The sequence below is a fragment of the Tarenaya hassleriana genome, unplaced genomic scaffold (genome assembly GCF_000463585.1).
Source record: "Tarenaya hassleriana unplaced genomic scaffold, ASM46358v1 Cleome57, whole genome shotgun sequence".
Lineage (NCBI taxonomy): Eukaryota > Viridiplantae > Streptophyta > Magnoliopsida > Brassicales > Cleomaceae > Tarenaya > Tarenaya hassleriana.
Genome location: NW_010968263.1, coordinates 524,244 through 537,284, shown reverse-complemented (window position 1 = coordinate 537,284; position 13,041 = coordinate 524,244). Strand labels below are relative to the sequence as shown.

At 36.4% G+C, this 13,041-nt stretch overlaps 2 protein-coding genes across 6 annotated transcripts; one reads left to right on the top strand and one right to left on the bottom strand.

The window, feature by feature from the left end:
• The first annotated feature begins 2,559 nt into the window (after positions 1–2,559).
• LOC104798739 (BAG family molecular chaperone regulator 1-like) lies at positions 2,560–4,890 on the top strand. The gene is made up of 4 exons (XM_010520931.1): positions 2,560–3,445; positions 3,589–3,845; positions 3,927–4,073; positions 4,196–4,890. The coding sequence occupies exons 1-4, from the start codon at positions 3,217–3,219 to the stop codon at positions 4,607–4,609; spliced, it is 1,047 nt and encodes a 348-aa protein (XP_010519233.1). The 5' UTR covers positions 2,560–3,216; the 3' UTR covers positions 4,610–4,890.
• Positions 4,891–8,144: 3,254 nt separating this feature from the next.
• Positions 8,145–11,911, bottom strand: LOC104798738 (serine/arginine-rich splicing factor RS41). Of its 5 annotated transcripts, XM_010520929.2 has the most exons (6): positions 11,804–11,911; positions 10,481–10,591; positions 9,447–9,559; positions 9,120–9,358; positions 8,528–9,046; positions 8,190–8,426 (listed from the first exon to the last, which is right to left on the bottom strand). In XM_010520929.2, the coding sequence occupies exons 2-6, from the start codon at positions 10,584–10,586 to the stop codon at positions 8,405–8,407; spliced, it is 999 nt and encodes a 332-aa protein (XP_010519231.1). In that variant the 5' UTR covers positions 10,587–10,591; positions 11,804–11,911; the 3' UTR covers positions 8,190–8,404. The 5 variants fall into 5 exon arrangements, with proteins under 5 accessions (XP_010519230.1, XP_010519231.1, XP_010519232.1 ...); XM_010520930.2 differs by lacking the exon at positions 11,804–11,911 and having other exon boundaries at positions 9,780–10,591; XM_010520927.2 differs by lacking the exon at positions 11,804–11,911 and having other exon boundaries at positions 9,447–10,110; positions 10,481–10,573.
• Positions 11,912–13,041: the final 1,130 nt, after the last annotated feature.

Here is a 13,041-nt window from a genome sequence, read left to right as displayed (position 1 = left end):
AAAAAACAATCAAAATCTAGAACATGTATCACCGACGGAAGGAGAGGAAAAAATCTCGTTAAAGATTCGTTAAAATAAATAGTTTTCAGGAACAACCCAATAAATTAAATTAATTAAATCAGTGGTTGCTTTGTAAAGGGTGGGATTCGGCAATGCTTAAATGAGGGTACACCATCTACAAAGGAACACGCGAAACAGAGGAACAACCCACCGGAGCTCATGTGCGTGTGAATCGCACGTGTGAGAAGTGTCGGTAGCTTGAACTCAGACAAACTAAAGTGAAAAAGTCAAAAAGGCAGAGTGACTGCGACATTTTCCCTTTTTCTTTTTTATAAAAGAAAATGTGGTTCGTTTAGTTATATTATATGGTATTTATAAAATAAAATACCACCACGTTGTTTTTCTCTTATTACAAAAGGAGTGAAAAAAAAAAACTATAATTTCACAATGAATAAAACCTTTACCCCTTAACCCAAAAAAAAAAAGTTGTTCCAATTTGTTTTTGAGACGCCAATGTGCGTTTATCGGAAGAATGACTAATAACTGCCATTTATTATGTATTGTTCACATGTTGGTGATGAATATATCAGTATGAAACATATATGTTTAATTATATTATATTTGGATGATAAAATTTAAGTATATTTTTAATTTCATTAAATATTTATATATTAATCTTTTAAAGATTATAATTTTATAGTTTGATTTGAAAATATATCTAATTTAGTAATTATTATTATAAAAATTAACGTTTAATATTAATCTAACAGTAAAAAATTCTAAAAATGATACGTATATAAGATTATTCATATATTTTCATACCAAGTTTACGTTTGATGGGAAAACAAATTTATTTTTTGAGAATAGTAATTTGATCAATACGTACATATCATATTCATATATTTATGTGTGTGTGTGTGTTATAAGAATGTGACTGATACATCACACGACGAAGGGACAAACTCCCACGAGATCGAAGCTCAAAAGTGTGCTGTAGTCGTTCTGCAGAAAAAATAAATGAATATTTGTATAAAATAGTTTAAAATTATAAATTACTTAATTTATGTAACATTTTCAATTAAGTATCTACTAATCCGAGAAACGATAAATTAATATAATGAATTTGATATTAAAGTTTATAGGACTGAACCATGAAAAATCCTATGGAATTTTAAATATTAAAGTATTTTTTTATATAATAAATAAAGTTTTATAGTAATATATAAAGTTTAATAGTATAAACTTAATCTCATTAATTTGCACAAAAAACTATATAAATACGATAAGACCCTGCTTAATTAATAATAAGATTTAAATTACCGACTTCAGAATTAGTTAAAGTTTTGGTTTAGAATACTAGGTTAATAAAAAAACTCAAATTATATGCGAATTGGGAAATAAATAAGCGAGGGATCCACCCTCTTTGTTACAAACTACATTAATTAAATATTAGATCATTAATCTCCACAAAATAATTTCAACAATTCAAAACTACATTAATTAGTTTAATTTAATCCATTATAAATTATTTAGCATTTTTGCCGTCGAGGAGGAGGAAGAAAATGTATACAGCGCATCGTGTCGGTATACTAAGCGCCTAGTGATTCACGAGTCAATGATTTGAATCCACGTAAATTTCCTAAAATGCCCTACGTTCACACGTGTAAGAAGTATATTTGTCGACACTGAGAGGTTTACCTATACCTCAACGTACTGAAACATTCCCTTGGAGCCAACTTTTCGTTGCCTTGTGTGAATTGTATTCGTTAGCTGCCCTTTCCTTTTCTGTTCTTAATCATAAAATTATCGTATAATTATTAATATATTATAGTATATTACTATATTTCACATAATTCTCTCTGTATTTATCATAAATAAATAAATATCTGAATTAGGATAAAATAACGTACAGTATTTGAGTTTGTTTTAATTTCCATTTTAAAAGGAAAATACAACTAATCATAATTCAATAAGTTACTACTAATGCACCGAAATTAGATGACGATAATAAAGCAAAAAAAAAACAAATAAGAGCGATTCTTTTCTTTTTCCATTATTAGATGATTAGGTCCAGAGCATATGCTATCATTGCTATGTATAGTAACGACATATCATTAGGAGCAGTTAACCATATGCATTGGTATTTGGTGAGTCCATTTAATTAATTAGTAATTGCATTTCTTTTGGATTAGTTTATTTTTGTGTCCACGTTTAGGTTCAATACCAAATATATTGTCTCTATATTAAGAAATATTTTGAATCTAAAAAGTATTATTTGTAAAGGGTAAAAACAAATTTTTTTTAGTCGAAGAAACAACTATTATTTTTGTTGAATTATAATATATAATAATTTGAGCGATATTGAACGCAAGGAAAGTTTGATGCTTACATTCAACCAATGAACAACCTAAATATATTGACGACAAATTAAAGAAAAATAAAAGGAGAATATATATATACATATATTACGTGTGTGTGTAATGACGACAAAATGTAAATATATGTGGTATATATATGTGTGTGTATGTAAGCTTTTATATTACATATATTTGTGATGAAGTCACAGGCACAGCAGCTCACTTAGCTGGCCAATTTTATTTTTTTTGGTACGATTCTTATTATTATTTTCTTTTCTTTTATTTTTTCTCCCACGGGTTCTCTGAAACGAGAAGCTCGAATAGAGAATTCGGGATGGTACTCTGAGATTCTATCTATTTTCTCGCTAATAAAACTCATTTCCTAACCGATTTTCTCGGGAAAAAGATCCCGTTTCCCGTGGAAAACCGTGGTTGATGCAAAGGGATTAGCTCCTAAGTCAATCCAGATTCTTCAACTGCTTGGATTTTTGCTTCTGGGTATTGCCCTTACTGTTCAGAGCTCGGAGAGGAAGAACAGAGGATTCATTTTTCAAGAGAAAGTTGGGAAATTTTCTTTCGGTTTCCCGGGAAACAGAGAGAAGGAAAGGGGGAAAAGGAAGAATTTTTCCTACGGTTTCTGGATCGAAGGAGGTCTTCTGATCTTTCAGGGCACACGTGGCGAACTGGGTTTGAATCGTTTTTGTCCTTGCTTTTGTTTAGACAGAGAGACCTTGGAACATCAACACTCTGTTCTCCAATTGCTATGTCTGATTTCTGATTCAGATCCCTCAGAAGATCTACAGATCAACAAGGAAATAAAATTTTTTGCTGTTTTTCTCTCCCTTAAGAGCTAAAGAAGATGCTCAAGATGAGGACTAAACCCACGACGCTTCCTCCGGCGTTGACCCACGGCGGCGGCGGAGGAGATTCCGTCGGGCACGAGTGGGAAATGAGGCCAGGAGGTATGTTGGTACAGAAACGGAAGCCGGATTCCGACCAGGCCGGAGCTCCGCGGCCGACTATCAGGGTACGGATCAAGTACGGTTCGGTGTACCATGAGATCAATATAAGCCCTCAAGCTACATTTGGTACGTACTCTCCAAATTTCATCTGTTCCAACCGTAATCGAAATCCCCTGTTGTAAAGGTTGAATTCCCTTGGCTTCGGCATTGGAACTTTGTGATTAGAATCTTAATAAGGATGTTGGATTGGTAAAAAAATATGATGGCAGGGGAATTGAAGAAGATGTTGAGTGGACCGACGGGGTTACACCACCAGGATCAGAAAATATTGTACAAAGACAAGGAGATGGATTCGAAGGCCTTTCTCGATATTGCAGGGATTAAGAACAAGTCCAAAATGGTACTGATCGAGGATCCGATTAGCCACGAGAAGCGTTTGCTGGATACGAGGAGGAAGGCGAAGAGCGAGAAGGCTTCGAAAGCTGTATCAAGTATCGGCCTGGAGCTCGACAGGCTCGCTGGCCGGGTATTGCCTTTAGATCCATTCGCCTTCCGGAGTATCGTTGTTTCGGTGTTTTTGATGGTACATTGTTTCGATTTTGTGTAGGTTTCGGCTCTGGAGACAGTGATTGGGAAAGGAGGGAGGGTTGTGGAGAAAGACTTGGTGAATCTGATCGAATTGCTGATGAACGAGCTGCTCAAGTTGGAGGGTATCGTGGCCGATGGAGATGTGAAGTCGCAAAGAAATATGCAGGTAATATGTATGTATGTATGTATGTGTATATATATATTGTTTTATGTGACTATGTTTAGATTATGATCCGGAGGATTGTAGATTAGTGTGTTAAAACGTTTGTATCGCTCTTTGTGAAAAAGGCGAGGAGAGTGCAGAAATATGTCGAGACACTCGACGTGCTGAAGATCAAGAACTCGATTCCTAACGGCGATGGAGGCGAAACCCAGATGAAAGCTCGGAAGCAGAGATTGGATCCGATCCAAGAACTCGATGCAAAGCCGAGACAGGAGACAACAGCTCGGGAGCCGATATTATCGCTCATTGACATGCCTATTTACGAAAACAAGAAGCAAGAGATTCAAGAACAAGAGGCATTTCAGCAGAAGCAGAAGCCGAGGAACTCCAATTCGGGTTCGGGTTTGGGGCCATTTTCGGTGACGACCGCGAAATGGGAGACGTTTGATGGTAGGGCGCCTCAAACGTCATCCGCATTATCGAACACTGCCACAGGTCATGCCGTACCGGCAAGGTTCAACTGGGAATTCTTCGACTGAATTCCCGATCCCTGAAACGTTTCCCTTCCGTTTTTATTTCTCGTGTGGATGTGTTTGTCGTGTCTGTTCCCCTCTCTTTCATTCTTTCGATGTACTTAGATTCTTGTCGGTGTCAGATCCTCATCCTTTTTTTTTACGTTGTTTTTCGATCTGGTGGAAGCCGGGAAATAAACAGATAGTGATGGTTACCGAATGGTGAGATTCATGTGTTTTGATTCTTGTAAGCGTCTCGTTACATTGTTACACCAAAAAAACAAATCAGTGTTTACATTCTTATACAATGGACTGAAACCTTCGGCTCTGTGTTTGTAAACCCTAATATCTCTTTGTCAATGTAATGGAAGGAGTCCGATATCGGAATCTTACCTGCGATGTTACGACCCCATGCATGCAAACCCTAAAAAAACACAGCGTGTAATAATTGAACAAAGTACCATAAAGATACCCAGTGTTTGGGGAGCTATTATTGTGATAACTTGATTGTACAAAAGTGGATTTTCAATTAAAAAAAATCTCAGGAAAAAGACGAATAATAATTACTCTAATCACCATCAAATCATCTTATAATTAATCGTGAATAAAGTTAATATATAAAGAGGGGGGACATCAAACCAATTAATAATCATTACCAAAATCAGGATATAGAATCTTAGATTTTGTTTTCTTTTTGCCATGTATTAGAATGACGATAAGATTTAAAATCATCTATTTCTTTTATAAACGAATATCTTAAAAGAAGATCTAAATCATCTATTTTGTGTCCCCGTTTCATTGGTTCTACTCAAGTTTGGGTAAAATCATATAATTTCACGTGTATTAGTGTGTGTAAATTTGCTGGAGAGAGTAACAGGAATTGCATATACGAAGACATTACAATTTTTTTTCAAAATGATATGTGAACTTTAGTATTATTTAAATTTACCGTCGTTTTTAACATTGTATAATTATAACTTTAGAAATAGTCGCGAAATACTAATCGTTGGACTTTCAAACAAAAAAAACAAGAGCAATAAATAGTTTGCAGTAAGCTAAATTATGTAAGGTGTTTGTATGGATAGAGAGGAAAGACGGGGTAATGAGATGTGTTGGGTCGAGGTTCAAACTAATCTCGGAATTAAGAACAAATCATGTCATTAGAATATACACTCCATTTCTCACCTTAAAACTCGAACTCGGAACGAAAGCGAAATTTCACCTGTTAATCTATGCAAGTTGGGTGATGAAAGACAGTTAGATTAATACACACAAAGCGAAATTTCCAGGAACATTCAACGGTTGTCGTGGTTCCACGAGAGGACTCGACAATAAGTATAGGTGTGGACCAACGAATTTACTATCGAATAATAAATACAACGAATGCTAAGAAAAAGTCAGAAGAAATTGTGGACGATTGGTCGTAACGAGCGAGAAAATTGTAGAAACAACGTCAAAGAAGCATTTTTTGGTTGAAATGAATATATATTGTTGTATTGGACTGTAAAATTTTAATACAGAGTATGAATGGGTAGATTTATTTACTCCTTTTTAACTTTATTATTAGTAGAGTAAAACCCTTAAAAAATCTCCAACTTGCAAAAATATATACAAATAAACCTTCAACTTGAAAAACTGTCATTCAATCCCCAAACTTATAACTTGTCACTGAATAAAACCTCGAACTTGCAAATTATTGCTCTAATAAATCTTTGACCGGTTTGACCACAATTTCAAACGATCGGAAATCCACGTATTGACGGATTGTTGATGTCATTTTTTAAACTAAAATTGATAACATATATAAGGTGACATCAGCAATCCGTGAATACATGGATTGCTGACCGCCTGAAATTGTGGTCAAACCGGTCAAAGGTTTATTAGAGCAATAATTTGCAAGTTCGAGGTTTTATTCAGTGACAAGTTACAAGTTCGGGGATTGAATGATAGTTTTTCAAGTTGAAGGTTTATTTGTATATATTTTTGCAAGTTGGAGGTTTTAGGGGTTTTACCCTTATTAGTATGTCGAGAACTCACAGGGGACAAAACAGAAGGAGAACATTGAGAGCGTTGGTAAAAAATATCCGAAAATCGGGTATATGCGATATCCTGATGTGGATACCGATTTTAAGATACTCGTATACATTTGAATCCAAATCTTAATCCGAATCTACGAATATCCGCAAATATGAATCCAAATCCAAGTAATAGATTTTTAATGCGGGTACATAAGAGCACCCGATGTTTTGCTATAAATAATTATAACATATATCTATATAATCCATACTTGGGTGGCCTAGTGGTGAGAGAACATGCAAAGCATGCTCTCACCCTAGGTTCAAACCCAAGCGTGGAGAAGAGCATTCACCTGGGTTTTTCCGGTCATCTGGGAGATGTAGTCGGATCTGGTGAACCTCTGGATTATCAAAAAACAAAAAACTATATCTATATAATATTTTCATAAAATACAATTATTTTTTATTATATAATCTCACATTTCTCAAGATTATCTAAAAAACTAAATTTATTATTATTTATATTTCATCATCTCTTTTTATCTTAATTTTTTTAGCGTAATTCATCTAACTTTATAATTATATCTTCATTTTTTAATTTTTCTACACAAATATTGTTGTTTTTTATTAAATAAATCTGTACCCGAATATATCCGAACATTATTCCGGATATTCGTACCATATATACTCGTAAACCTCAAATCTCGAATACAAATCTGAAAATAAAATACCCAAAACTTTTGAGTACGAATCCAAATATCCTAATTTTTCGGGTATCAGATCCATCTTCACCTCTGTTAGACAAAAAAAAAAGTTATTACAATGTGTGCAAGTATGTATGGTTTCGTGTGATTGATTTCACCAGAAGAAGTGAATGCGGAAGCAGATGGAACCACCTAACTATTTGCATAGAAATGAATGTGGATGTTACCAATTATTTTCGACGGACTTGGGTTTCGTTTTTAAAAAATGGCTCACAAGCCGAGAGCCACCAAACCCTAATTGTTTTTTTGTCCCTCATGATCTTGAAAAAACGCCAGAAGGAAAATAGATTCTTCCGCACGAAAGAGTTTTATCCTACTGAGTTCTAAAACAGTTTTATCCTGAGAAACTTCTAAACGAAACTGGCTTTTCCAGATGAAACAGTTTTATCCTCGAGTTTTTTAAAAATGTTATATAAAAATTAAACAATAAAATCGATGATATTTTTTGTAAAATTTCATACAGAAATATAATTTGCAAGTGGCAAAAAAAAAAAGCTTTCAATATCTCTCTAAAATTGACACATTTGGACAATTTTTCTCTCGATATCAACTAAAATAATGTTAAAAGAATCACAGTACAGACGCACCGGTTACAAACGTCATGAATCCTCGATTCTCCTTGTTGGATGGTTGTTCTCTTGATTCATTATGGAAAGCAATGTCCTTAATCTTGTAGATACGATTTTATCATATTCTCGAGACTAGAACGATAAATCCTTTGTACCAACCAACCTCGAACGCAATTTTGCACATGAATCTTTCGTATAATTGCAAAATCAATCCAAAGTTAACATATTTTTATATATAAATAACATCGATCCGCATAAATAAGCGTTCAAAACAGAGAGGAGTCACTAAAAGCATAATATTAAGACAGTAACTTAACATTGGATGAAACCAAACTACCCACAGACGCACACAGAGAGAGAGAGAGAGAGAGAGAGAGAGAGAGAGAGAGAGAGTCCCACAACTAGAAATACACCTCACTTCCAATTCCAACTTCATCATCTACGCTTCCGAATCTCTTCATTCACTCACTTGAATCATTCGTCAGCTGGAGACCTGCTGCAATAATAAACCATTACTACCATTATCCCACTTACAATACCTATGAATGTAACTGAGTGGCAAAAAACATTCAAGGAGGAGTTTCCATTGTTACTAACCTGCTGTACCTCTCGCGGTTAGCGTTTTCCCCACCATCAAATTCACGGGCCGAGCCAGGGCTTTCCACCTGACCATTCTCGGGGCTCGACCTCTCCCTCCCATTCGGGCTTCTGCTTCCATATGGGCTGTGGTCCCTGGCATCACCCTTCTCGGGGCTGAGCTTCTTCTCCCTCTTGTAGGGACTGCGGCTGTATTCACGCCCACCGCCATTCTCGGGGCTTCGGGCCCTTTCCCTCCTCCGAGGGCTTTCACTGCCTCTGCGCCGGTTGTCAGAACCAGGCCTGCCTCTCTTGTGAGGACTCAGGCCATAATCAGGACTTCCCCTTTCCTTCCTGTATGGACCGGGACTAGACCCTCTTCCATAGTCGGGGCTGCCTCTTTCTCTCCTGTAGGGACTAGGAGACCGTCTTCTCCTGTCGGGTGACCTATCACGCCGCCTTTCAGGGCTGTATCCGCTTCCTCTTACATCACCATCATTCACAGCATACTCCACTGATATCTCCTTATCCATCAGTTTACTGCCAAAAACATATGCATAAGTGTACGTGTAAGGAACAAAATATAAATGACATGCGTAGAAAAAAGCCAAACCTCATATTTGTAGCATCCAGGGCCCTGGTGGCATCCTCTTGCGACTCATATTGTATAAATGCAAAATTCCTTCTGATTCTGACATTAGCAATTTTGCCATATGGCTCAAAGTGTCTCTCCAAGTCCCGGGTCCTAGTTCTCTCCGCATCAAAGTTGATCACAAAGAGCGTTTTCGAAGGTCTCGTGCCCGATGAAGATCTTCTTGAACCGCCAGATCGTCTAGAACCTCCACGTTCATTCTACAACAAGAACATAAGCGTGTCCGTAATTTCTGTTCTCTTATTAGGCCAAAACTAGAAAGTAAAATTGAGAGATAAGTTGCCTAACCTTTGTCCACTCGACACGGAGTCTACGTCCCTTACGACCAAATTCAATGCGATCAAGTGCCCGGATTGCATCTTCAGCATCTCGTTTGTCTTCCATATAGATGAAAGCAAATCCTGAGCAGAGCAAATAAAACAGAAATATGAATACATAAACAATGATGAACGTAAACCGAGTTAAGAACTTCCAGCAAAAGGAATTTCCAACGCAAAGATTGTCTCCCTCCTTCAGCAGAGCATCAAATGACGTCATTACCTACTCGGAGAAGAATTTAAGAAAACCTTCCTACGACTTAAAAACTCTACGAACTAAGTGACCAGTGAAGCAGTTACAGACCTTGAATTATGGTATTAATATGTCAAGCAACAACAACTGAAAACGTGGAGGTCTCATGGAATGTCAATGGAAATAGTGTCTTTGCCACATTTAAACTGCTGCCTCGTGGTGAGGTGAGGAGAGGTATGTTTCTACCGAGAGACATGGCCAAGAGTGCAAAGTCCATGACGAATGAAATGCAATAAAGTCGGTAAAACGGAATGATAGAGCCATCGTGGATGGGTGACTCTTTTTTTTCGGACAAAGGGCATGAAGCTCCCCATTGGCAGGAAATGGATTTCCATATTGTCCATCCATGGCCGGGTGGGGTATGGACTTTCCAAGAAACATCCTGCGCCAAAGAAAATGTTGAGTACCGCAGATTTACGCTAAAAATTTATACGATTTTTCTCTTCTGAGACATTTTCTGAACATCCAGCAGGCTGCTTCACATGTCCAGGCAGGTGCTATCGGTTGAAGGGCCAATGTCATGAACCATGGACAGTTCCTCTATGCTTAGGTAAGATGCCAAGAACATCGTTCCAAAGGAAGAGCTTTCAGAGCCTTCACGCGGAACAACCGGAGTGAAGTTTGTAACATACATTTGACTTGCGCTCGTTCATCACATTGTCGTGGATTAAAAGACTTGAGGTTGCACGTTCATCCAAGTCAAACAAGGTAGGTAAAGTACAAGAAAGCCAGAGCAAAAGAGCAAGACTTACCGGTTTTCATATCCACTCTCTCAACCTTGCCATATCTTCTGAAAAGACGTTCCAGTTCACTCTCGCGTGCATCATACTCAAAGTTTCCACAAAAGACGGGCCTCATCTTGCCTGCATTCATGCAATGGAAAAATTACTACAAGGAATTATCAATATCCCATGATCATCAAAGCACAACAAATGTTTTGTACTAGAAGATCCCCATTAGCAAGAGCTAAGCTCCACGGGAATATATTATTGCCGTGGTTTCCTTTTATTCCTCGTGATTGTAATTGTAGGCACATTTAAGAGAGAGATGGCGGCGACAGTGGACATCCTGTTGCGACCACCGCCAGACCGAATTGTTTTGGGGTGGACAATGAAACGTGCAAGAAATTAAAGGGACTCAGCCAATTAACGGGTTCGGATCGGTTTTCAATCCGATTTTAAGTCTCGGTGAAAGGACGGGTTTCGTGATATTATTAGGAATAAGAGATTGCAGAAGGGGGAAAAATACAGAAGGAGATGCAGAGGAAAAAATTGTGAGAGCAGCGTAAGAAACGAAGAAGAAATACACATGTGATGGCAAAATGACATATTTGATCCTGAACTAAAATTCAATAAAAAAATCCTCAACTCCTTTTACCAAGTCAAGAATGCCTGCAAGACTTGGTAAAACGAGGTTGAGGATATTTTGCTGTATTTTCTTCAAGAGCAAATCTGTCTTTTTATCATTACATGTGTATTTAACCAAGGTTTCTCCTCTTTCTTTTTTCACGCGCTCAACTTCTTCCTTTTCTTCTTCCTCTTATTCTTCCTCTGTAATCTCTGTTGTTTCTAATAGAATCACGCCCCACATCCTCCCCGAGACGTAGGGTCAGATTTTCAATCCAATCTGATCTATTTAAACACTGTTTATTTATCTACTTTAGTTATGTAACCCTGGGATAGAGATTGGAGGCCATGAACCCACATTGAAGTCGGATCAAATCACAAAAACTCAGAATTTCCAACTCGACGGCCTATTCGAAACCATGAATCCCTAAAAACCAAAACTTCAAAACCCCCAGCATCGTAATCAAACAACCATAGAGCATGGGATCTAGCTAAAACGCATACCAGAAACCCCGGATCTGAAACAAATCAAAAGCGAGAACAAACAAAGACGAAGAAAGGAAAAAATTATATTTTTTCTCCCTGAATCTAAGCTTTTCCACAGCAAAAAATTCAGAAAACTCTCGTACCGATTTGTTCCCAGGAGCAGAAGAACGACACAAGCTAAGAAACAGACATCGGACCCAGTATACAGAGAACCAGAAACAAATCATTCCTCCATCACCATACCTGAAACTCAATTGATCGGAGGATCTCACCGACAAGCTGAAGCAGTCGAAACCCTAGAGCTCCTGATATTTGTTTACGTCTTCGAGATAATGACGCGGATACAATCCACTTGTGGAGATGTTACGAGGGAGATATTATTTAAGATTTTCGAATGGGACCCATAGTTTACATATTGTTGGCAGAATCACCCACCCTTTCTAATCTGTTCAAATTAAGCCCCAAATCTGTAAAGCCAAATTGCAAATTTGACCTGTGTAAACAGGGGTCTTTTAGACACAAAATAAACTTCACAGCCTCAAAACGAATTCCCTCTGGCCTCGAGGGGATACGATTTCTTCCATTCGATATGTTTTTGTGATTTTGTACGTTGAGTTCCCACTTGCGGTACATTATTAATGTTTAGTTTTTAAATTCAAAAATCGTAGTATGAAATTTACGAATTTGATTTTTTTTCATTTATATGAAATATTAAGCAATATATATAAGCGATAATTAAATATTTTCCGTAATGACAATATTCCAGCATTTGGACAGGAACAATGAACAAAAAAATAAGAAATAAGAAGATCTAGATGAGTAAAATGGGTTGGTTATGATCATATATGTTGATTTTGAGTTCGGATATAGTATATTTTTTAACGAGATGAAAATAGTATAAATAACACGATTTATTTCAGATAAAATCACATACACATACCTATCTTTTTAATTTGAAAAAAATACCAAAAAAATCTTATATTTCTCACACAAAAAAATTCTATACTTTTTTATTACCAAAAAAACTATATATATTTATACTAATTCACCAAAATATACATATACTTTATAAAAAATAGTAAATAAGTCCCTAAACGCAAACGTCAAAAAAATACGGCAAAAATCAGGTATAATATTATTTTAATAAATAAATAATCGAATCGAACCCGATCGATATATATCCGAACCGAATCTAGCCGATTAAAATAATATACCAGATTATATATGAATATTTCAAATCCAAAATAACCGAACCCGAAATAACCGAACTGAACTCGACCGATATATACTCGAACCGATTAAAATAATATACCAAATTGGATATGAATATTTCAAATTTGAAATAGTCGAACCCGAAATAACCGAACCAAACCCGATTGATATATACCCGAACTGATTAAAATAATATACCATATTAGATATGAATATTTCAAATTCGAAATAATCGAATTCGAAATAACCGAACCCAAAATAATCGATAT